At 36.6% G+C, this 23,053-nt stretch overlaps 1 protein-coding gene across 2 annotated transcripts in view; it reads right to left on the bottom strand.

Moving 5' to 3' along the window:
• The window catches only part of LOC306865247 (semaphorin-5A-like), a 136,393-nt gene that overhangs the window by 41,111 nt on the left and 72,229 nt on the right, over positions 1-23,053 (bottom strand). For both annotated transcript variants that reach the window (XM_079409747.1, XM_079409748.1), the window contains 9 exons: positions 20,176-20,274; positions 16,870-17,083; positions 14,986-15,271; positions 14,433-14,568; positions 11,580-11,784; positions 8,053-8,260; positions 5,208-5,325; positions 1,536-1,717; positions 548-691 (listed from right to left, as the gene is read on the bottom strand). In XM_079409747.1, coding sequence (XP_079265873.1) covers positions 548-691; positions 1,536-1,717; positions 5,208-5,325; positions 8,053-8,260; positions 11,580-11,784; positions 14,433-14,568; positions 14,986-15,271; positions 16,870-17,083; positions 20,176-20,274 — 1,592 coding nt within the window. The remainder of the gene's footprint in view (positions 1-547; positions 692-1,535; positions 1,718-5,207; positions 5,326-8,052; positions 8,261-11,579; positions 11,785-14,432; positions 14,569-14,985; positions 15,272-16,869; positions 17,084-20,175; positions 20,275-23,053) is intronic.

Raw genomic sequence — 23,053 nt, 5'->3', positions numbered from 1 at the left:
CAGCACTTCAAGTCTAATTTTTCAGCTGCAATGCACTGTTGCTTAGAAACCTCACACATTCTCAGGGCAGCGCAGTTTAAACATAATTCTGCCATGATTAGATGTCACATTATCATACCTACAGTGTTTGAGTGTCTGTGGCTGCAGTCTCTGTAATTAACAAGACTTAGCATGTTTATTTTTAATTGGATGTCAGTCACACAAATTATGGGGCAGATAAAGAAGAACCTCTCTTACTCCTCCATTCAAGCATTTGGGGTTTGTGTGCTTCCAGTTATGTACTAACAAGCCTTCTAGAGATGAACACTGCATAATAGGATGAGTTAAGAAATAAAATGAGCTGTGTATATTCATTCATTATCGACAACTGCCATGCAATCATAGCAGCAATCACATATGCAGCAGGTGAGAATGAAAGCAACGGACAAAAGAAGCATCATGCCCTTTCAAAAATGCACGTCCCTCCTTCGATTTTGTGGATTTTGAGAGTAAATTCCAAAAAATAAATACATTTGCATATATAATGAGCTGTTGTGCTTTTCTTTACCTCTCTTCACGGTTCTGGCCCACACAAACGCGTCCTCCATGGCGGGGAGTGGGGTTGCTGCAGGAACGCTGTCGGACCTGGAATCCGATCCCACAGCTGGTGCTGCAAGGAGCCCATGCCGTCCATGGTGTCCATGCCCCGTTTCTGAGGATGGATATGTTACGGCAGTAATCACTAATCAAACGCTGGCACAGCTGGCTGCTATAACCTGACCTTCAGTTTGTTAACTGAGGATCTTAATTAAGACTGTTCTAAGCCTGTTTACAAAGGCAACAACAATTTTGTGAAATGATTTGGTTGAAAATTAGTTCAGCATCACACAGTAACTTTTGTTTCTGAAAAATTGCTGTTTTGTGGCATTGTGTGGAAGCTTGTTTCCACTTCAGATTGAGTGGAAATTAAATAAAAAATTAAATATAAAATCACGTTACGATAAACTTGCAATTTAGGAAGATACACACATACACACAGTTATGCTATATGAAATCACATCTGTCAAATATACAATGACAATTGCAAAAAATCAAGTTGTAATCATGAGACAAAAAGATTGTATGAGATATAAAGTTGCAATTGCTTGCAATTGAAAGATAAAATAACTGAAATTAATTTGAAATTGTGATAAAACTACAATTACGAAAAATCTATGCACAATTGCAAAGTATAGTTACTCTGTATGATTATGACACAAAAAGTCGCAATTATAAGAAATGACAATTGTGAGACATATAGTTACAATTGTCATTTAAAATTGCAATTCTCAGATTTAAAATGACAATCCTGAGAAACCAAACTACTGCTGTGAGGTACAACGCTATATTTTGAGAATTACAAGAAACAATGTTGCAATTGTGATCCATGAAGTCACTAAAAGCTTAAATTTTCTACTCTGAGGTGAAAACTGGCTTCCATATAATTCTGTCATGCCTAAAGGTAAAATGTGTAACTTCCTGTTTGTGCTTTAGTCTTTTGTGAGATGTTTGTATACCTGGAGCAGTTTGCAACCTCAACACTGATTCCTTGGCACGGCTGCCCTCCACACTGAGGGCTCGGGCTGTCACACGCTCGAGTACGACACTGGCATGAACCAACACTGCCGCCATCACTATGACTGCAAGCTTTCCATCCTGACCAGGCTCCAAAATTTCCATCCACAGTCACGTTCCTCACCTACACACATACATAACCAAACACAACAGAAAGAGAGCACATAAATAGTAAATGGGCACAGAAACAAGTAAACAAAATATGAATGCAAATAAATGATTACTGCAGATAAGGTCATATTTGCCAGTTATTAGATGAATCCAAACTAAAATATAGCTTTCAGCATATTAGATTTGTGATAGCTGAAAATAGCAGGCCTCCTCTTTGGAAAATGGACACGCTTTACAATGAGCAAATATTTTCATTTGAGGCATTATATGAGAATGTAGTAATGAATAGCTAATGTAATTTTGTTATTGCACTCTGGTTATTAACATCTGAGGTATCAGATACAGGGCAACATATTTTGTGAACAAAGGGAGAAGGTAATGTTGTCTAGGGCATAAAACACGATGAGTTCTGTGGAAAAGATTGTCAATGCATTATGAATAGAGAAATTGTTTGTGCTCTTTGTGTACCGAACGCATAAGAGAGTCACATTTCCAGTGTGGTGGAAAAGTAAAAACAAACCTCATTTTCAAAGGCCTCACTTTTCCTTTAAATATAGATGGGGTTTCTGACAATTTTAAGATAGGGATGATACAGTAAGTTAACGGTTTTTCCAGAGAAAACAAATGTGGTTCTTTGTTTATTTCCATACCGTGTCAGCCTCCAGATGGGCTTTGTGAATGAAGTGTGTCTCCAACTAGCCTTACTGTGCTCTACTACTGAAGTCATTTTAGATCTGTCACTCAACCCCAGACACCTGGACACAATCTTACCCTGCAGACGAATAGGCAAAAAAAATATGTGGATATATTATCCAAAAGGACTATGTCAAATGACCAGGATATGCTAGTGTATGTGGTATAGGTACAGAAAAAGTTTGTGTGTGTGGCGGAATTATATTTTATAAAAAAAAGGATGATTAAAAATGATTTTCATGGTTGTTGTTAGTAACAGGTTAAAGAACAGATGGACAATGTCAAGGACAATGTCAAGATGGCAAAATATGTTAAAAATATAATATATGCAGTCATTTTGAATGACATGAATACCATATTGAATTTCATATTGAATATCCCATCTGACAACCTGAACTAATTTTGCAATATCAAAAGAAACTTAACTTATCTGACATATTTTAGACATTCCTAACTTTGACTCAGGGGATTTACTACAACCAAAACCTTAAGAAATAATAATAATAATAATAATAACATTTGACTCAATGTCTATCAAAACATTCCATTGTTGTAACTTTTTATAGAATTCTTTATTAATTTTTAAATTCAAAATCAGTTACAGTTCCGGCCAAAAAACAAACAAACAAAAACAAAACAAAACAAAAAACAAAAACAAAACAGCCACTGCATGTTTGGGAAAATAAAAGGTTTGTGCACAAAACAGTATTTCCATCACTGACCTTGTAAGTGAAGGTGAATGAAATTGGAAAAACAAACAAACAAACAAACAGAACAAAAAAACGAACAAACCAATAATATGAAAAATAATCTTTTCCATTTTCAATTGATTGTCGTGGACGCGCGTTTTGCCATGAAAACGCGCGTTCTTAACGCGCGCTTTGGGATTATGGCGAACGCGCGTCGGAAACGCGCGGTTTTGTGTATCAAAACGCGCGTCTTCGACGTGTGATTTCCTATGAAACGCGCGTTCTTGACGCGCTTTGGAGTCACCAAAAACGCGCGTTTTTGACGTGCGTTTATCATAACAGGAAATGTGCGTCGAATACGTGCGTTTGGAGTCGGACAAAACGCACGTTCTGAACGTGTTACAGGTAAACCAAACAGGCAGAGCAAACGTCTTTTGAAGTATCCACACAGGCGAAAACAACGTGCTCTTTCTGTAGTGTTCTCAAAATGGCACGCGTCAAAAGCGTGTGCTGACTTCATTGCCCGATTCTGTCATGTGTCCCCTATATCCTCCTGAGACCCCCCCCAAAAAAGCTTTTTTTTCATGTCATTGCATTGTTTAGAGCATTAGAAAAAAATGGAAAATTAACATTTTTGAAAAAATATATTTTATTCATATTTTTTTCCTAAAAATAAAATGGCATGAATAGACATCAAAAAGGCAAAAACAATGGGATTTTTTTTTAAAATCACCAATACATTTTTAGGTTTCAGGATTTTTTTCTTCTAAACTTTAAGGATGATTCTCAACTATGTTATAAAATATATAACAAAATGATTTGATATACCATTTTTTTTAATGCAATATGTCTGTAAAAATTTCCATAAACTGGTTTTCCCATTAAACACAGTGTATCTATACTGTATCTAATTTGCATATTAATGTGTTGCTGTTGGGACAGCATGTTGAAAAAAGAATTGTCATAATGGGAGTAATAATTGGCCAGATGTTCATAACAATATATAATATTTCATAAGAAAATGTATATATATAATTTATTTTTCTATTCAATTGTTATGTCTCCCAAAATTTTGAAGGCAGGATACAAATCTGCATCTTCGATTACACAAGCACCACGGCTTAACATGTTTGGGGCACATTTTTGAATGTTGCTTCCAACAACAAAGGACATCTGGACCTCAATATGTGTAACCAATATGTGTAAACAACATGTGTGAAATTAAATCAATAGAAATCTTGCATTCTAATGACTCTGAGACTGAAGCCTCCCACACTTTTACACTTCCCTGTTTGTGTTCAACAATTCCATGCTTTTTTCTCCAGGCAGCGTGGGAGGCAACTTGCTATTACACAAAATGTCATTTCTCAGCTACAGCTACAAGCTACAAGGTCATTTACCTAAAGACCCTGTGAGACTGCCACAATGCCTGATATAGTTTATAGTATCTGTGTGTCTACAAATATGTGTGTGTGTGTGTGTGTGTGTGTGGATTGTGCTCTCAGAGCTGTGGTATCTCACAGAACACTGCATGTAACCTTTAGAACATGAAACCACGTGAAGAGCAAGTGTCTAAATATTTTCAGAGCCACTATACATGGGAGGGACGTGATGGATTGGACAAAGGATTGTGGGAGTGATCTACAGGCTGGGAGGCATCAGGCAGGGGCACATGTCAACACAAAGGAGTGTGGGAATATGAAGCTATGTTACCAGAGAATGCCATTCAACAGAAAGATGGCTGACGGCAAATTCTGCTGCGCATTGTTTCTTTGCACACAAGCACTATTTAGTATTAGCCTTATATTCTCTTTTTGAGTACAGGAGGAGGAAAAGTTTGTTTTGCTGCAAAAGCAGCAATATATCAGATCTGCACTGTCTCAGCACTGTCTGTCCATTACCTGCAATGTTTCCTCAACATTGTTATAAAACACTTCTAAGAGTGTCTGCTGTTATGAGAAAAAAAGTTGATCCTGCAAGTTACGGTTGAAGCGGACGCATGTCTCACTGTTCTTCACCAACAGACTGGATCAGCATCAAGAGTCTTCATATGAAAAAAAACATTTGGCTTTGAGGGCTGAGGCACTGCGTGAATGATTGAAGCGCATTCTGGATACTCACAGGACACCGTGTGATGCTCTGCTCCCATTGGCTCATGCTGACGCTTTCTTCTAGGGTGGTGCATTTCTTGAGCACCAGATCCCAGCCGCAGTACGGATCCCTGGCCCCCACACAGGCACTGAGAGAGAGAGAGAGAGAGAGAGAGAGAGAACAGATGCTCATCGTGATATGAAAGTTTATGGCAACATTAATCAACTGAGAGGAGACAAAGGAAGAGCAGAAGTGGAGAGGTCATGTAACGAGAAATCCAATTTTCCTTTATGAAAGCATACTGTTCACAAGTTTTACAACTGACAGCTTCCTTCCCAGTCCAAAAACCTCATATATTGACATATAAACCACAAATACGGCTTATGAAATCCATTCTGATATCAGAAACTTGAAGATATTAACCATCAGAAACCTGAAACTAGAACAAATAAGAAAGATCACATTGTTTATAAACAACAATAATTAAAATAAAATAAAAATGTAAATAATAAAATTAAATAAACAAAAAAAATAAAAGAATTACTATTAAATTGTTAAGGTCCACTAAAAATACACTATTCCTGGCTGTGTGTAGCACCTACAGCTCTGCACATCCTTTTGAAGAAGGCCATGAGCAAGCATAGCAAGAGTTAATGAGAAGCTTCTCAACTTCACATGCAGAAAGAGCATTTACACAAAATTCTTAAAGGTACACAATTCTATAAGACAAAGAAGGGTTGAAAAATCATCATGTAGGCCTAAATTAAATTCTGACACTAAATAAAACAAAAAAAGTTGAATAACTTCATAAGTGTACCTCTGGGAAATAAATAGAATGGTAAAATATATCATATGAGCCCTTTAAAAATATAAACACCTTAAAGAGCACACATGCATCTTATTATAAGTATTGCTTGCTTTGGCATAACTTAATCTGGCAATATTTCCCTTGAGTGCTGGCAATAACTTAACACAGCAATGTGAATGTCAGCAGTGCAAACCAGGCACTTTAAAACAGCCCTGTTATAGCGGTTTATTCAAACAAAATTTGCATTAGTTTTCCTTTTTGGTGTCAGAAAGTATAGAGGTGTGAGTAATTGACCTCTCCCAATCTTTAACCGCTTAAGTGGATAGAAAAAGCTCATCAGGCAAAACTCAGCTCATATTCACATAACTCAGCGCTTTTCATTGGAATGCAAATGGAGAGATGATGAACAGGCTGCCATCTCCCCTTAGAGATTAGAGAAGTGCTCTTGATATAAAGGCCTGGAGGCACAATGTCAAACATGATGATTGTTCTTTGTTGCCCTCTGGCAGAGGATCTTTGTGACATTACGTTTATTCTTGTGCAGTGAAAAAAAACATTAGGTTGCAGGCATGTATGCGCTCGTAAGATTAGTAGTCATTTATCTTGCCAGGAATCAAAACTTTGGTATTATTAAAAGCAATCATGAAATGCCACTTGCATTTAACTCGTCACATAAAACATGAAATTTGCAAGGAAAACGAATGGGTAACACTTCACAATAAGGTTCTGTTTGTCAACATTAGTTAATGCATTAGGTATCATGAACTAACAATGAACAATACTTTTACAGAATTGAATAATTTAGGATATTAATTTCTTTATATACCAACATATTTCAGCAAGTAAATACAATAAATTAACATTAATTATGAACAAAAAATTTATTAATTAAAAGATGACACTTTAGTTAGTGGGACCAATGCTCACTATTAACTAGTTGGTTAATAGCATGCCTATTATTAACATATTGGTCGTTTATTAGTACTCATAAAGCACATATTCTACATGACCATATTCTACATCCTTAATCCTACCCAATACCTAAATCTAACAACTACCTTCCTATTAATAAGCAGCAAATTAGGAGTTTATTGAGGCAAAAGTCGTCATTAATGGTCGACTGCGTAGACGGCTCAAAGGAACAAGTGCGGACCTCAGTGCTCGAGCACCACCGGCGGAAATGGAAAAACATGATATTCTCCATTCAACGAATTGATGGAAGCCATAATGTTGAAGTGGCCCACAGTGAAAATGAGTTTGACACCCCTCCTAAATGAATAAATGCTGTAAAATGGTCCACTGTTAACAAAGTTAACACATTGAATCTTATTGAAAAAAGTGACCAAAGGGGGAGAAAGAAAAACAACAACAGTGGTGTAAAAAAGCTACAAAATATAGCCTTGGATTTGATTTTACTCTTTAAGAGTTGATCAAACTGTGAAAAATAGGAATCATTGTTATTTGTTAATACTTTTTTCCCACGGCCACCATAGCCTTTGTACATAAAAAGAAGAAAAGTTGTGTCAGGTGAAGAAAGTTATTATATTTTGATGAAACGGTTGACAAAATGAAAATGGACGAAGGACATGTCAAGCTCTAAAAAGGACAAAAAAACAAAAAAAAAACCTGAAGTATCCTAAAAGTCAATTTCATGACTATTGTACAATGTTCATTATAGACCTTAATCATGTTAGACACAATACTGAATTTAACATGGATTAGGTTTACAGTGTTTACAATGGAATGGATTGTATAAAGGTCATATCATTTTCACAACTGATATATTTTGAGAAATACATTTAGTCAGTTAAACAATCTGCATTTTGTTAAACAACAGTCTACAATCCATTGAACGCACTGTACTTCTATCCCTCAAATCCTCGTTTTCATTCCTGTCAAATTTGGCGCTAATAAGGTCTATTCTAGTAATCTAGAAACAACACCTTTTGTGTTCAGTTTTTGACATGAGGGTGAATAAACAATGACATTTTTCAATTAAGGGAAGCAGTTATGAATTTCTACCTTGAGACATTGTACGTCTATCTACTGAGAAGCAACAGTACTCACTCTCTAGACTTGTGGAAGTTGCAGCGCATCAGGGGGATTTTGATGACCTGGTCTCTGACTCCCACAAATAGCTCACTGCGGCTGTGAAGAATGAGCAGGCTAAGGATTGGCTGCCTCTTCTTTGGGGGCAAAAGCTCAATCTCATCCAGCAAACAGCTGCCCGTGGTCTGGTTCAGCGGAGAGAGCACCTTCTTAATAGTGCCGTAATCTAGAAAGCAGAAAGAGAAATTTGAGAACAAGTGTGTTATATATTGGAGAGAAGGTAAGAGAGAGAGGGAAAAAAGAGTGAGGAATCAGTTTAGGTGATCAAGTGGGGCATCTCTGATGACCTGGTGAGATTGAAAGGAAATGATGTCAGAGAAGCAGCAGTGGAGAATGACCTCAGATCTCTTCTATCACATGAAAATTCTATAAAGTGCTAGTCTGCCATCTGGGCTGTCAATTTAAATATGGATGTGCTATTTGGATCAGAAAGGGCAAAGAGGGCGGACTGACTACTCTCCAGAGAAGATTCATTATCTTCTCCAAAGGGTGGCTTTTGTGCAGTTGAAAGAAGGGCAGAATTATCGGCTGAATCACCTTTCAAAAGTTACACATGTGGTCTGTGAGTCCATGGAGGACATTCATTGGTCTCATAATGTCACAAAGAGTGAACTGGATTGGTTTGATAAGCTATTTAATATTTTATCCTCGCAGTAGTTGCTGTTATTCTTCTGTTCGCTCCAAAGCAGCCTGTCAGATGTTTTATAGGAGCCATACAACATGTGGGGCAATGAACTTTTAGATACTACAAGAGCCACTGATTAGGTCCCTGCTCTTGTCAAAACAGGCTTCAGTGCTCTGTTTCATTCCATTCGACTGTGAAATTCCAGCTACGTTCCTCACACTGCAAGCTATTATTGTCTGGCATGAATTGAATTGAGGCTAACTTTATAAACATGGCGCATAAAGGACTGTTTGCCATAGCAGAGGATTTATCTTATAGCGCCTCTCAAATATTTTAATCTTGAGTGCACGTCATTGTCCTGGAATACATGGCAAGTGACTGGAATGCTGAGCATTAAATGATTAATTCATCATTTACTCATCCTCATTTTGTTCCAAATGCATATGACTTACTTTTTATTTTGGAACTTCAAAAGAAAGATTTAAAAAAATAAAAAATAAAAAGCCAGTTTTCCATACATTTAAAATGAATGGGGATTAAAGTTTTCAATCCTCAAAAAAAGACGCAAAGGCGCTATATAAAAATATCATTAAAGTGATGTGTGCACAATATTTTGTCATATGAGATCTTTGTGTGAGGAACAGACCAGTGTTACCAATGTTAAAACTATTATAATTTGGTTCCAGTAATTGAAATTAAAACAGCAATAAAATAAGATACAAATATAAGATGGAAACAGAAATTAGAAATACTGCCTTGGCAACTAAGTGAAGATTAAGTTAACATACTAAAATGACAAAATAAATGAAATTAAAATAATAAAATATATAAAAAATAAACACATAATAATGCTAAATTAACAGAGTGAAATTAAAGATATTACTATTGCTGTCTGAAAATATTTACGCTGAACGTTGGTGTTTTCAGGAGAGAAGTAGAGATTGTCCAATCCGTGAAAAAATCTTTCGAGTCATATCTTTTAATAAATGAATAAGTTAAACCAGTTCAAAAACGTTTGTTTTTTTTCAGTTCTTGAAGAATATGGAGTGATAATAATGTACCTCTTTTAAGACCGGGAGCCATTTGTGACCATTAAAATTCTTCTTCTGTGCCACAAAGGAATAAAGTCATACAGGTTTGAAATGACATGACATTTTGACAATGACATTTTTTTGGGTGAACTAATTTTTTTTTCTTTTATGCTATTCCATTCCTTTATTCTCTCATTGTCAGACTAGAGAGACATTGTGAATGCTCTTAAATCAGCATGACACTGGATTTCTGATAATTGAAAACAGTTGGTGTATTCCAGAAATAAAACCAAAGACACGCTGCTCGCCCAATTAGCAAACAGCTTTTAAACCCTGACTGTCCTGTGCGTTTATGTTGTACAATTTAACAAGTGTCTCCTTCCCTTTAACAAGTGTTTATTTTACACAGTTCTTTAACAACAAGTGTTCCTGTTATTTAATTTCTGTTGACAGGTAAGTAGATGTTCAGTGTTTTTCAGCAGTGCACAGGCCAGAGCAGATAGACTTGGAGATTTCCAGCGCTCTGGTGTGCATCTGGATAGCAAATGACAGCTTACAGTACATTTTTCCCCCTATGTAAGCACATGCTGCCTTTGATGTTTTATCGCTGCTATGTGTCTAATGCCTTTATTCAGCCTGGTAACCAACTGTTGCTTGCTTCAAAGACCAATGATTCAAGTGGACCACCAATTACTAGAGTCAGTTTTCCCCTGTGCCTCCCTTATGGCAATGCAGAAGTCTTCACTCGACAAAGTTCTGATGGTAAAAGTAACATTCTAATAAGCTGTGGGTTTAATGAGAAGTCGGCCACCTGGGACTCTCTGACTACTTTCATATTACAGGCTTTAATGTTCATTTCAGATTTTTTTTTTTCTCAGATCAGTTTTTTTTTTTTTTTAACCATCCACTATTTATATTCTTGTTTGTTAGTGACCCATATCTGTCTTCAGTGTGAATCGACTGACAGACTTAAATATACAGAATGTGTGTGTCTACAAACATTACCGTTAAAAAGTTTGAGGTCGTTAAAATTTTACTTTTGAAAGAAGTCTCATAGGCTCACCAAGGCTGCATTTATTTGATTAAAAACTGATAAAAAACAGAAAAAATTAAAATATTATTACAATTTAAAATAACTGTTTTCTATTTGAATATATTTAAAAATGTAATTTATTCTTGTGATACAAAGCTGAATTTTCAGCATCATTACTCCAGGCTTCAGTGCCACATGATTCTTTAGAAATCATTCTAATATGCTGATGTTCTGCTCAAAAAAACGTTTCTTATTATCATCAATGTTAAAAACAGTTATTCTCCTTAATATATTTTTTATAAACTGCGATACCTTTATTTTAGGATTCTTTGATCAGTAGAAAGTGCAAAATAATATGATTTATTTGAAACATATATTGTAATTTTATGCATCCTTGCTGAATAAATATATTAATTTTTAAATTATATATATATATATATATATATATATATATATAAAAACTTGTCAGTTGTGATTTTATTTCTTATTTTCAACTTTATTTTACAAATGATCTTTTCTATTTTTGACTGAGGCGGAAATGAGCTTCTATACTAATCAGATCACTCACTATAGGCATCTGCCATAACTAATGGACTGCATTTGCAATTCTGCAGACAGTAGTGTGCTATTAGTAGAGCATCTTATGCTGCAACTCCATTAACCTTCATCAGTAACGTATATCTAATGCAGTGCTTATTTTAGAATATATTAAATGTGCATAAATGTTAACACTATGTACATACACTATGTGTATGACCTCCTGTTTTTACTATGTAAAGGAGATGTGGTACTATACCTGTTGCTAGATAAATGATGTGATAGAGCATGTCTTTGCCCTGCACTACATCCACGGCCACATGGGAGAAGCGCACATTGTCCTCCATCAAGTATGGCACAGGAACGACAGGTTGCACCACCTCGTGCATCAAAATGAACTTCTGGGCGTCCTGCAAATTCCTCTCTGTTAAGTTCACGTAGGAGCCGTAATCTACAGTGCCACACTGCGAAAGAACAAGAGAGATACAAACAGAGAGATGTTGATAAGAAAAAAAAAAAAAAAAAAGATTAACGGTCTTTGAAGAAATACGAAAAAAGTAACTAAAAGCTGTTGGTCTGAAGAACCCATTTGTTGTATGAAATCATGATAATTTCTTCTGTAGAAAAGGATTTAGAAATCTGGCTAGCAGTTGTTTCCCTAAATTACTGTTTTCCTCCCTGAATAAGATTCACAAAACCTGCACTCTCTCTTGGATCACATATAATCAACATCAATCAGCTGGAGATCAATGCTGGCATAATTCTACTCAAATGGGGTGCATGTTGGTCTTTCAAGAACAGAACATACGGCAAGCCATTTTCCATCAATGCTGGAAGCCATAAATTTGAAGCTCGTAAATCTGGCCTCAACAACATGGACAAATGCTTGATGAAGATGTCACAGCAAGCTAGATAAAGTGGGGCTCCTGTACATCATGAATCCTTGTCGTTCAAAGAGAAAAAAATGAAGTAAAAGACTTTCACGTGGACTTCGGAAACTTAATTATCAGGTCACAGAGATCGGCTTCAATAAGCCAGACGAGAAAGTCTGATTCAGCTGATCCAAAAAAGAAGTCCATGCTGATCAGACATTTTTTAAAGGGTTTAGATATGGTAGTCAAGTCATTTTAATGGGGTCATTACCAGGCACGCATAGAATCTGCATCCAATTCCAACAGAAAGCGCTGAAGATTTTCAAAGAATCTGAACACGTCATTCAAAGCATCTGGCCCTTGTGAGTTTGTTATTAGAGGTGAAATATAATCGTATTATGTTTAAATTCATTCCAGAGAATTTCACTCAAAATCAGCATAGAAAATCAAAATCAAAAGTCTTCAGAGCCAATCTGGGCCTGGTCATGGATCTCACGCCACATTAAAACACATTTAACTGCTTTAGATGAACCTTCCAACAATTACCAACAATTTAGAGTGAATACTTTAGACACAGATACATTCTTTTATTCTGACCAATAGAGTTTGACCACAAGTTTAGATTTCTGAAAAAAGTCTTGAAACTATGCACTTCAGACTCAGTCAATGTGAAGTTTCTGGCAGTACTCCACAGGAGATGAATACCGGTTTTATTAGCTCTTATCATTGTAATTGTCCAGCCAAAAATGTTATAAGCTGGCAACTTTATTAATAAATTCATGAGCATTACAAAGACATGGAAATGGAGGCAAATTAACGACCATGAGAGAGGCTTGAGGAACCATGGCCCGTTCTGTCTCCCCTCCGCTATCATCGACAATATCAGACTTTAGGGTTTGGATAATTGGACAGTGCTCATAAAAATAAAAATTAACCTCACATTTTCTTTTTTTCCGGAGAATAATCAGGCAAACACACAAGGCGATAAAACCAAAAACATCAGTCACCATCTCGTTTTAATTGGGCACAGATAGGTGGTAGTTGAGGTGAGAAAGTCAATTCTTTTTTTGGTTGTTTACCGCTGGAGTGCTGCCAACAGAAAGAGACCTGGCACTTTTCACAAATACCGTATTATTTGGCATTAGAGCAGCACAGACACAAATCCCACATTTTTATTGTTATTAACCTAGAATGAAATGTAGGTAGTTTATGAAATATGGTGATTTTGAGCTGTCCCACCTCAACGGTAGTTAAAAATCTAAATAATACAATCATTTTGACATAATCTGTTAAATACAAATTCTATTAATTTAGAAAATCAGGTAAAACATATTTATATTACTAACTAATATTAATTACTTCCTACAGCATTGTGGGAAGATTTTTTTTTGTGTGTGTATGTGTGTTTATTTGTTCACATTTTGTGTTTGTTGACTGAATTTAAAGTCAAAGTCAAGTTTAACCCTGTCACATGTATTATTTTAAGAGAAATTATCAGAATGGGAAAATTATATTTTTTGTTTTGCTTTTTAATCCACTATTTGCTCCCGAGCTACAGTACTGTTCACAAGTTTGGAGTCAGTAAGATTTTTTTATGTTTTTAAAAGAAGTCACTTTCTTAAGGTTGCAAAAATATCAAAATACAGTAAAAATATAAATATTGTAAAATATTATAATAATGAAAAATCTAACTTTTTTTTTTTATATATATATTTAAGTGTAATGTATTCCTGTGATGGAAAGCTGAATTTTCAGCAGGCATTACTACAGTCTTCAATGCCACATGATGCTTCAGAAATCATGAATTAATATTTCTGTAGAAACTATGATACCTTTTAGGATTTGTTGATGAATGCAAAATTCTATCTTTTAGAAAATTATAAATTATAAATGTCTTTACTGTCAATTTGATATTTTTTTAATCAAATTTGCAACCCTGTTACTCATTATATCATATAATTGTTTTTGCTGAATAGAAAAATCATATATGAAAATAACAATCCAAAAAATACTGTTAGCATGTTCTCATCAAATAATGGAAAATAAAACTCAGAATGACTTCTTGATGAAGTGGATGATGATCAACATTCTCTGAAGGTTAAGCACCTCCTTTCACTGACCATTTGAGAGTTTCAGGTCCTATTCTGTACCCTATTTGTGGAAAGTGCCACTTAAATTTTAAAGCAGATGGAGCGAATGCATACTGTCCATAAAAGTGGCTGTCATTTCTGGGTGCTTACCTGAAAGTCAGGGTTGGGATTGGGGTAGGGCAGCCAAGCGGAACGTGAGTTCTCCTGGTACTTGAAAGGCCCACTGAACACTTGGGTAATAGCGCTCAGATTGAAGGCGCACACTGCTGATGCAGCAATGCTGTTGCTGAGAACAGAGTCAGAAGTAAGCAGTCAGCACACACAAAACACACACACACACACACACACACTTATATGCAACACTTTTTCACTGACAATCATTAAAGCATAGTGGATCATTATGTGAAAAATGGATCTGTCCATGGCTGACTGTGATACAGATCACACACTGCCAGAGAGATAACAGCAGGTAAGCAACACAAAAAAAACAAAAGAAAAAAAGGCAAATGTATGGTGTTAAAATGATAGTGTCCTCACAAAAAACTATGCAAATAATAACAGGCTTTTGCTGAGAACGCAGACCACAAATGTGAGATTCTGCAGGAAATAACGGGTCATAAGCTGACTTTTGTGGTTTGAAACCCTGAACATAACAGCGGACATCTTAAAACAGTGTGTTGTGATCAAAAGGTGCTTTACTCACACATTAGTAGTGAAAATCCCATAGAGAAGCTCAAGTTCAGGCAGGAAAAAGGTTCCCTGCAGCTCGTTGTAGTTGAATGGAATCTCACCCGGCCGTGAGCAATTAAGCCTGGCCTTCATAAAGGTGGTCCAGGTGTCCTCCAGCAGAAAACGGCCCCCGATGTCGTTCTTGCAGACGCGGGCGGCACGAGAAAACACCGTCCGACCGCAGTCGTGCTCCACGGCGTTCTCACGGAAGAAGAAGTAGGTGAAGTTGCCGATGTCATAGGAGGAAACGAAGTTGGGCTCTGAGTTTGACAGAAACGACAGATGACAGTGATTAATAACGGATTGCACATGGAGCAGAAGCGCTGGCCCTTTGAGATGCATTTATTAATCTTATGCTAAGGTAATGGACGAACTCATTTGTCATGGGAGAAGAGAAAGGTTACGGTGAGAAACGATCAAAGCGAGCTTACTCGTTTAATTATCGTTCTCCATTCAAAACAGATGAACGCACAAGCCTCTCAAAGGCAAAAACAGCAACCATCATGGCCAGCTTTGTAAGATTCAAAGTGAGGAGGTGGATGTGATTGACAGCAAATTCATTTTCTTTTGTGGTGAGGAGCTTTGCACATTTGTACAACATGAAGGAGGAAAAACCAATTGGAAAAAGTTAATGTAATGTAAATGTAAATCAGGAGGATTTCTTCTCTGTCAAGATTTTCTGATGATAATTTTTAAACTCATCAGCTCATCAGCTGGAGAAAAGATTAAGGTCTACAGTTAAAGGGAGAGTTCATGAAAAAAGAAAATTCTGTCATCTTTTACTCACCTTCACGTTGTTCAAATCTGTGTGTCTCTTTCTTCTAAATATTTTGAGAAATATCTCAAGTGTTTTTTTTTGTCCATATAATGGAAGTAAATAGTGACTAAAACTGTTGGTTACCAACAATCTTCAAATGATCTTTTGTCATTCAGGATTGTAAATCACATGATTGAGAGTAAGTGATGACAGAATTTTAATTTTTGGGTGAACTGTTTCTTTAAGACGGTCAATTTTGTTTTTGTGCCAAAATCTAATATCATAATCCAGCAAAAACAAGCCAGATGGACATAACAGGTGACTAAAACTGTATTCATTTTTTGTAGTGTTGTTCGTTGTTTTATGCATGATTGCATGTTGCACATCCCACTCATGTTGGCATATGTTAATTTGTCTACCTTCAATGATATGACTAATGTTGTACCAAAACGCAGTCAAACCTGACCAGATACTCGCTATTTGAAGTCAACAACAAATGATCCGGCAAGTGCTTTCTCATCTATTTAAAAAGCATCATGAGTATATTTATTTTACTTTTCCAAATATGTACATTTACTTAAGTTACTTGCATTTCGTTTTGTTCTTGCAGATGTTTGAAGCCTTATCAGAACAGACCTGCAGCCTATTTTTGTGTTGTGAACCACCAGTTGAGAACAACTACATTAATTAACCAAGCAGAGCTCTTAAAAACAGATGTGCTACTTAAACGAACATCTCACCCCCTCTGCCCCCCAAAATGTCATCATTTACACCTCCTTTTCTTGTTCAGAACCTCAAATGTGAAACACAAAAGCCAATGTTAGGCAGAATGTTAGCGACTGACAGACTCAGTCACTGGCCACTTTCATTACATCTTTTTTTCATACATTAAAAGTGAACAGTGATGGAGGCTGCCATTCTGCCTGTTACAGAAAGAAATTCATGCAGTTTTGGAATGACGTGAAGGTGAGTAAATAATGACAGAAATTAAATTTTTGCCACATTTTCCAAAGACCACAATTAGTCACTTGATTGCTATCAATGACTTTAGTTTTTTTTCTCGTAATGTCATAATTTAATTAAATAGCTTTCATACAATACCATTGAGCCATTTGGAGTTGTATTGAGCAGTACGCAGAGGTGGAAGTCCTCCGAGGCTGCGGTAGATTGCCGGGTCCCTGCCGGAAAAGTCCATGGCTGTGGCGGCATACAGCTCCCCGCTGGAAGTGATGAGGGCAGTGGAATTATGCAGAGGGTTATAGGGGCACCGTGCCATCCCACTGATTTGATCATGGACCTCAGTCAGGTTAGTCAGCTGTGCAGAGAAACAGAGAATTCTTATACCTGAAAGGTATATTAGGTATATACCTAATATATATAAACCTGATATGTATCTTAGTAAATACAAACTTAATACAACCCCCCCCCCCCCCCCCCCCCCCCCCAAAAAAAAATCCTTCTAGCAGACCTTAAATAATTTTGAATGCACTACTAGTTTGTTTTGAGTCTGAACAGAGAAATACGTCCAAACATTTCCACGGACGGAAATCTTGAAGATGTTCTAATTTTGTTTACGCAAGGCGCTGAAGTGGCAGTGAAAACTATTTCACCGTTCGAATCATTTATTACTGCGGAAACGCTCTGCCTACTTCCAGCCGTGTTGTGTGCTATTTTGTGAAATGGCAAAAATGTTTATCTCATTACTTGGTTGTCACGCCTAGTGGCGGCTGCAATAGCTAAATGCTAATCGTTCGCAACACACCCGTTCTGTCCTTATGTGCAGTACAGCAAAGCCTTGATTCTTGCTTAGCGTGACATTTAGCCAGCAATGGGAAGCTACCATGACAGGGAGGTAATTTCCATTTGTATACAATAAGCACAAGGGATATGCCACCAAAAGAAGCGAGTATGACTTTTCGTGCTAGTCCAAGTTTTTTGAACCGATTTCTGTTCCTTCACGCAGGCGAACGGAGACATCCAGAAAATTCTACCATTTGAACTACTAGAGAAGCCATTAGTGAACCATATCGGTTTAAAGCAGTGGTTCTCAACCAAGCTCAACCGTGGCAAACTTCCAAGAGGGCCTTAAAATGACTTACAATCAGACCAAAAAAGGATAGAAACAAGCTAAAACAACTAAAAATCGAAATATTTCTTTATCACCCACTAAGCAAATATTTTTTATCTTTCAAAAAACAGGATTGCTGCTTCTTGGAAAACCTGGACATATGAGGAAGCCTCATTTTAAAAGTGTGATTTGTGGACCTGGAAAAGTCTAATATGTATATTGGCCAGGCTCTAAAATATTTTATTGGGTATAAATTGTGAGTAAATCATTCAGTAAAATCACGTACAACTGGAAAAGTCATTTGAAATTATTGTGGACAAAATGGGGCACTGAAGTAAAAAAGGTTAAGAACCACTGATGTAAAGGACCGCTTCCGTTATCACTGCAAAAAATAATTTTCGTACTCTGTAAGAAATTAAGTCTTGTCAAATTTAAAATGTATCAAAATTAAAAGATTAAGCATAAAACAATACACACATGCACGCATGCACCCACACGCGCACACACACACACACTTTTTTAAATGTTGATATTTAAAAAAAGTTTTGTAAAAAAAAAATTAGAATTAATATCTAGTAATTACAACTACATATATAAGAATCTACGATATTAATATCTAAGTAATTTTCCTTGTCAAATAAATGTATCGATTTAAGAATAATTATACATTTGTAATGGAAAACAATAAATAAAATCATTTTTTGCAGTAATCACAAGGGAGAGGATTTGAAGAGCTGTTAGTGCTGTTTCCTTTGAGAGCACAGCCAAATCCTGTTCATCATATTTAAAAATGTAATAAAAATTGGCATCAAAAACACGTTTGAAAAATCCAGTTAAAGCTTCTGTTATAATGAAGCTCCTACCTTCCATATGCATCTGGTATCTGTTACCAGAAAAATGACAAGTGAATGGTTTTCGAATTGAGCAATACATCTCAAACAGCAGTAAATTTATCTATGCAGCTCGAAATGTCATGCCTTCAGTGACTAGCTTATTTTTGTACCAGGAAATCTGACATACTGCATTGTGCTCAACCCTATCAGTTTGTCCCGAAGGCGGATTAGATCCTGTGTGGCCTCTCTTGAATGCTTTTATCTTACATGCAGCTGACGGCCACAACCCTTGCCCTGTGTAATCAATGTAAAGGGGGATTATCCTTGATGTTGGCTTGAAGAAAACCTCCGCGAATGGCTGGAAGTGTCTCTACTTCCTTCAGGACCCGGAGCCCATTTAGCTGGCAATAAAGTCAGGCGAATTTGCATGTTTGGCAAGGCGAAGCAGTCTTTTGAAGCGTCGGTGCCAGGGAGATACTTCTCCCCGAGCCAACGCCTGAACGGATGTGCCTTTTCTTAGGCACGAAGAAAGATGAAAGGCGTTTATTGATGGAACACCTTCTGACAAATAGCACTCGGAAGCCTTCGCAGATATGGACACTCTACCCATAATGCACATTAATGGAGAGGGTTGAAAGATGCCTCTTCAGGAGACTGGCAGCTGTGTTTGAGCGGCACTACAACCTCGATAGCTGCTTGTTTAAAGATGCGGCTTTACTGGCGGCGTTACAAGGACACAACGGAGACTTTTCGCTCGTGCCTTCCTGGCTGCGCTAAGTCCTTTCCTGCTGGCACAAGGTACTTATAATGGTAAATCCCTGGGGTGATTTAGCTTTGAGTCAATAATTCCTGCCATCCTTCAAAGAGCCACCGAGGAGATGATTGCCATCGTACGCGAATAGACTGTCATCGTCATTATCAGGTTTGAGGAAAGGATATAAGAGTAATCCAGTCATTCAAATTCAGGTATTCAAGCACAAGAGACTTACATGCATGAATGAAAACTAGGAGATGTGAGGGGGAATAATGGGGGATGTCAGTAAATGTGCTTGGCGGAGATGCTTATCTTTCAATCAGCCGCATTGAGTGGCATTTATTGCGATAGGTGGCAACTATGCTGCAACCCATGCGTTGGAAAAATACGTCAAAGATAAAGCGCAAACACTCGCACAACACCTGCATAACAAGTGTGAACTTTCCACAAAGGACAAGAGACTTAGAGATACTACAAGTTCCCATTTTCTTAGAAAAACAGGCCTTGGTTGTTATTGTTGTTTTTTGTCTAGATCTCAAGAAAGCTTCTTCTGAGGTGAAGCATGAACAAAAGTTTATTGAAATAAACCACAGGCTTTGGTTGAAATACCACATGCTATGCTACACAACCCACGCAGTGATGAAAATGTCAAAGGAGGTCAATGTGGGAGAGGGAACTTGGGACGAAGCTAGCATAACATCAGGTCAGGAAGCCAGTGCATTATATTAAGTGCATTGATGCGTTTACGTTACCGTGCGGTTGGTGCAAATTGGAGTGAATGCATTTGTCCCGCATGTAAACAGCCTGTCACCGTTGACGAGTAGAACACGGATGTAATTCTGGCATTCCTCCTGTGAAAAGACATAAGGGAAAATGTGTATGCGAAAACAAAAGAGACTTTCGACTATTAGCTATTATTACAAATGCAAAATAGAGTCAACTCTGAAAAATACGTGTTGGAAAAATCACACAAAAGTTTACCCAAAAATGACAATTCTGTCATTAATTACTCACCCTCGTGTCATTCTAAACCTTTAAGACCTTCGTTCATCTTCGGAACACAAATTAAGATATTTTTGCTGAAATCCGAGAGCTTTCTGACCCTGCATAGACAGCAATGCATCTGACACATTCAAGGCCCAGAAAGGTAGTAAGGACATCAAATAGTCCATATGACATTAGTGGTTCAACCTTAATTTTATGAAGCTACAAGAATACTTTTAGTGTGCAAAGAAAACAAAAATAACTTTATTCAACAATTTTTTCTCTTCCGTGCCAGTCTTCAACGCGCATTCACGACAGTACCACTATTCATCAAAAATAATTCATCTTAATTTGTGTTCCGAAGATGAACGAAGGTTTTACAAGTTTGGAAAGACATGAGGGTGTAAATAATGACAGAATTTTCATTTTTGTGTGAACTAACCCTTTAAAAGCTAATCAAAAGTTAATTTTAAAACATTAATTTCCTGAAAAATGGAAAATTAAAAAAAAAATACATACACATATATTTATGTTATATTACAAATAAATGTTTATTTTTATTTTTATAATATATTCAATTTATATAATATATATTGTTAACAATTATTTGAACAAAAGAAGCCCCGTTTTCAGATTTCTTTGCTGACTGAACTTAAATTGTTTCAAACTAAATCTTGACAAGCCTTTTTTTCTGTTAGCATTGACAATTTTTCCCAAGTATTGAAATTTTGCAAAAAATGAAGCTTCACTATGAAGTGAAATCATAGTCATATTCATCAATATGAAAATTCACCTTACATATATTTTTTAAATGGCCGTTACTGATCTTATTGTCAACAATTCATCTGTGTATGTTTCAATTAAAAAAAAAAAACATGACACCAATCTTCCAGTGAAACGACTGGCTTCTCTCTGATAATGTATGTTGAAGTTTTCTAATCATTTAGTCTGTTTAAACTTTGACTTTTTTTGATAATCCTTTACATTCAGATGTAAGTCCACAATTGCAACAACTGTATATGATTTGAAATCAAAGCTCAAATCTTTTTCCATAGCGTTTAATTGATGCAGTGGCTTTTTTGTTTATTCTTTGTCTGTTTGTGTTTATCTTATTGAGTATTAACCTATATTATGCACAGCACATTGGCCAACAGATGTTGTTTTAATTGTGTTCTACAAATAAAGTGACACTGACATTGACAATACAGAAGAAAATATTTGTTACTACTTCTATTTTATTGCAACTTTAAGCCAAATTTATGAGACCATTATAGTTTGAGTTGAATGATGTTTTAACATGAAATCTTTAAAAAATGTAAACAATTCTAAATACTTCTGTCTTTCTCTAATTTAATAGGTAGAAGCTATATTAGCAAAAATAGCTGTCTGTGGTGTTTCCAAAATGGTCACTGCGTTAACTGGCTTCTCTTAAAGGGACTTTGGCCAAATTCCAGAAATACAAAGCCTTTACAGTACAGAAGCTAGGTTACATTCGTCTTTCAATCAGATTTTCTGCTAAACTAGACCAGCTGCAGGACTTCTTGAACCGTAATGCTTCAGTTCGGTGTGTTTTTACAAGGCTTTTTGAGAATTTAGGAGCCAGTAAATCATGCTTGTCTCAAGTACTTGAAACCGTGTCGCCCCATCTCGCTCTCTGTTGACTTAAAGGTGTTCCAAGGCAGTGCTTGAGGGGGTCAACTTTATTTGCTCATCAGAATGGCTGTTAACTCGTGAAGCTGTTCATTTCCCTGCATTCCCCCTGGCTGGGGGGCAGTGTTTTGCTGTATGCGTAAATAAACTGAGATTTAATATGCCTACCACATCACGATGTGACATGTTTATGAAAACCCCTGACAGATGGCTACACTCCATAGTGTAATATAGTGGCTGCTATGCCCTGTTTGCATTACAAACAATACTAAGTCGACAGAACACCATTCACTCCATCAAACAATTTCCTTTGTTCTTGAAACAACAGACTCAAGGAAACCAGATGCAGCGGTTGAAAGAAACAATTACTCATAGAATTCAATTAAAGATAATGTTTTGTAAAACAATAATAAAAAAACCTTTTTATATTGCTTTGTGATGTCTAAAACAACCAAAAAGTCTTAAAAGGAATAGTTTGGTTTTAAAAAATGGAAATTATGTCCTTACTCACCCTCATGTTGTTCCATTCATATGGCTTTCTTTCTTCTTTGGAACACACAAAAAAAGGATTTCGAAGAATCATACTCGTCCTTCTTTTGAGGACTGAGGCTTTCAAGCTTCATAAAGTATCATAAAAGTAGTCCATACAAATCGCATGCTACATTTCAAATCTTCTGAAGCCATATGATAGCTTTGTGAAATTATTCGATTCCCAGATCTGGTCTGAATGATTCAGAGTGATCGAGTTATGAGTGATCTCAAAAAGCAAACATTAGGGATGGGTGGAAAAAATTCTAACAATAATTACCGCGATATAATTTTCTGCGATAAAACGATAACAAGAGTTCAATAAATGTTCGCTATAATATTTATGCACCAGAAGCAGAACGAAACAGCATTTGAACCGCGCCACACGGATCATTTATCCGCTTGGCTCAAAGTTCAAACGGCAGCGCAGTGCGAGCTCATTAGAGCCAATGCGTTTACTCACTGATG

The sequence above is a fragment of the Barbus barbus genome (assembly GCF_936440315.1).
Source record: "Barbus barbus genome assembly, chromosome: 46".
NCBI classification, from domain to species: Eukaryota; Metazoa; Chordata; class Actinopteri; order Cypriniformes; family Cyprinidae; genus Barbus; species Barbus barbus.
The sequence above is the reverse complement of the archived record's forward strand: the minus strand, read 5'-3'. Positions and strand labels throughout refer to the sequence as shown.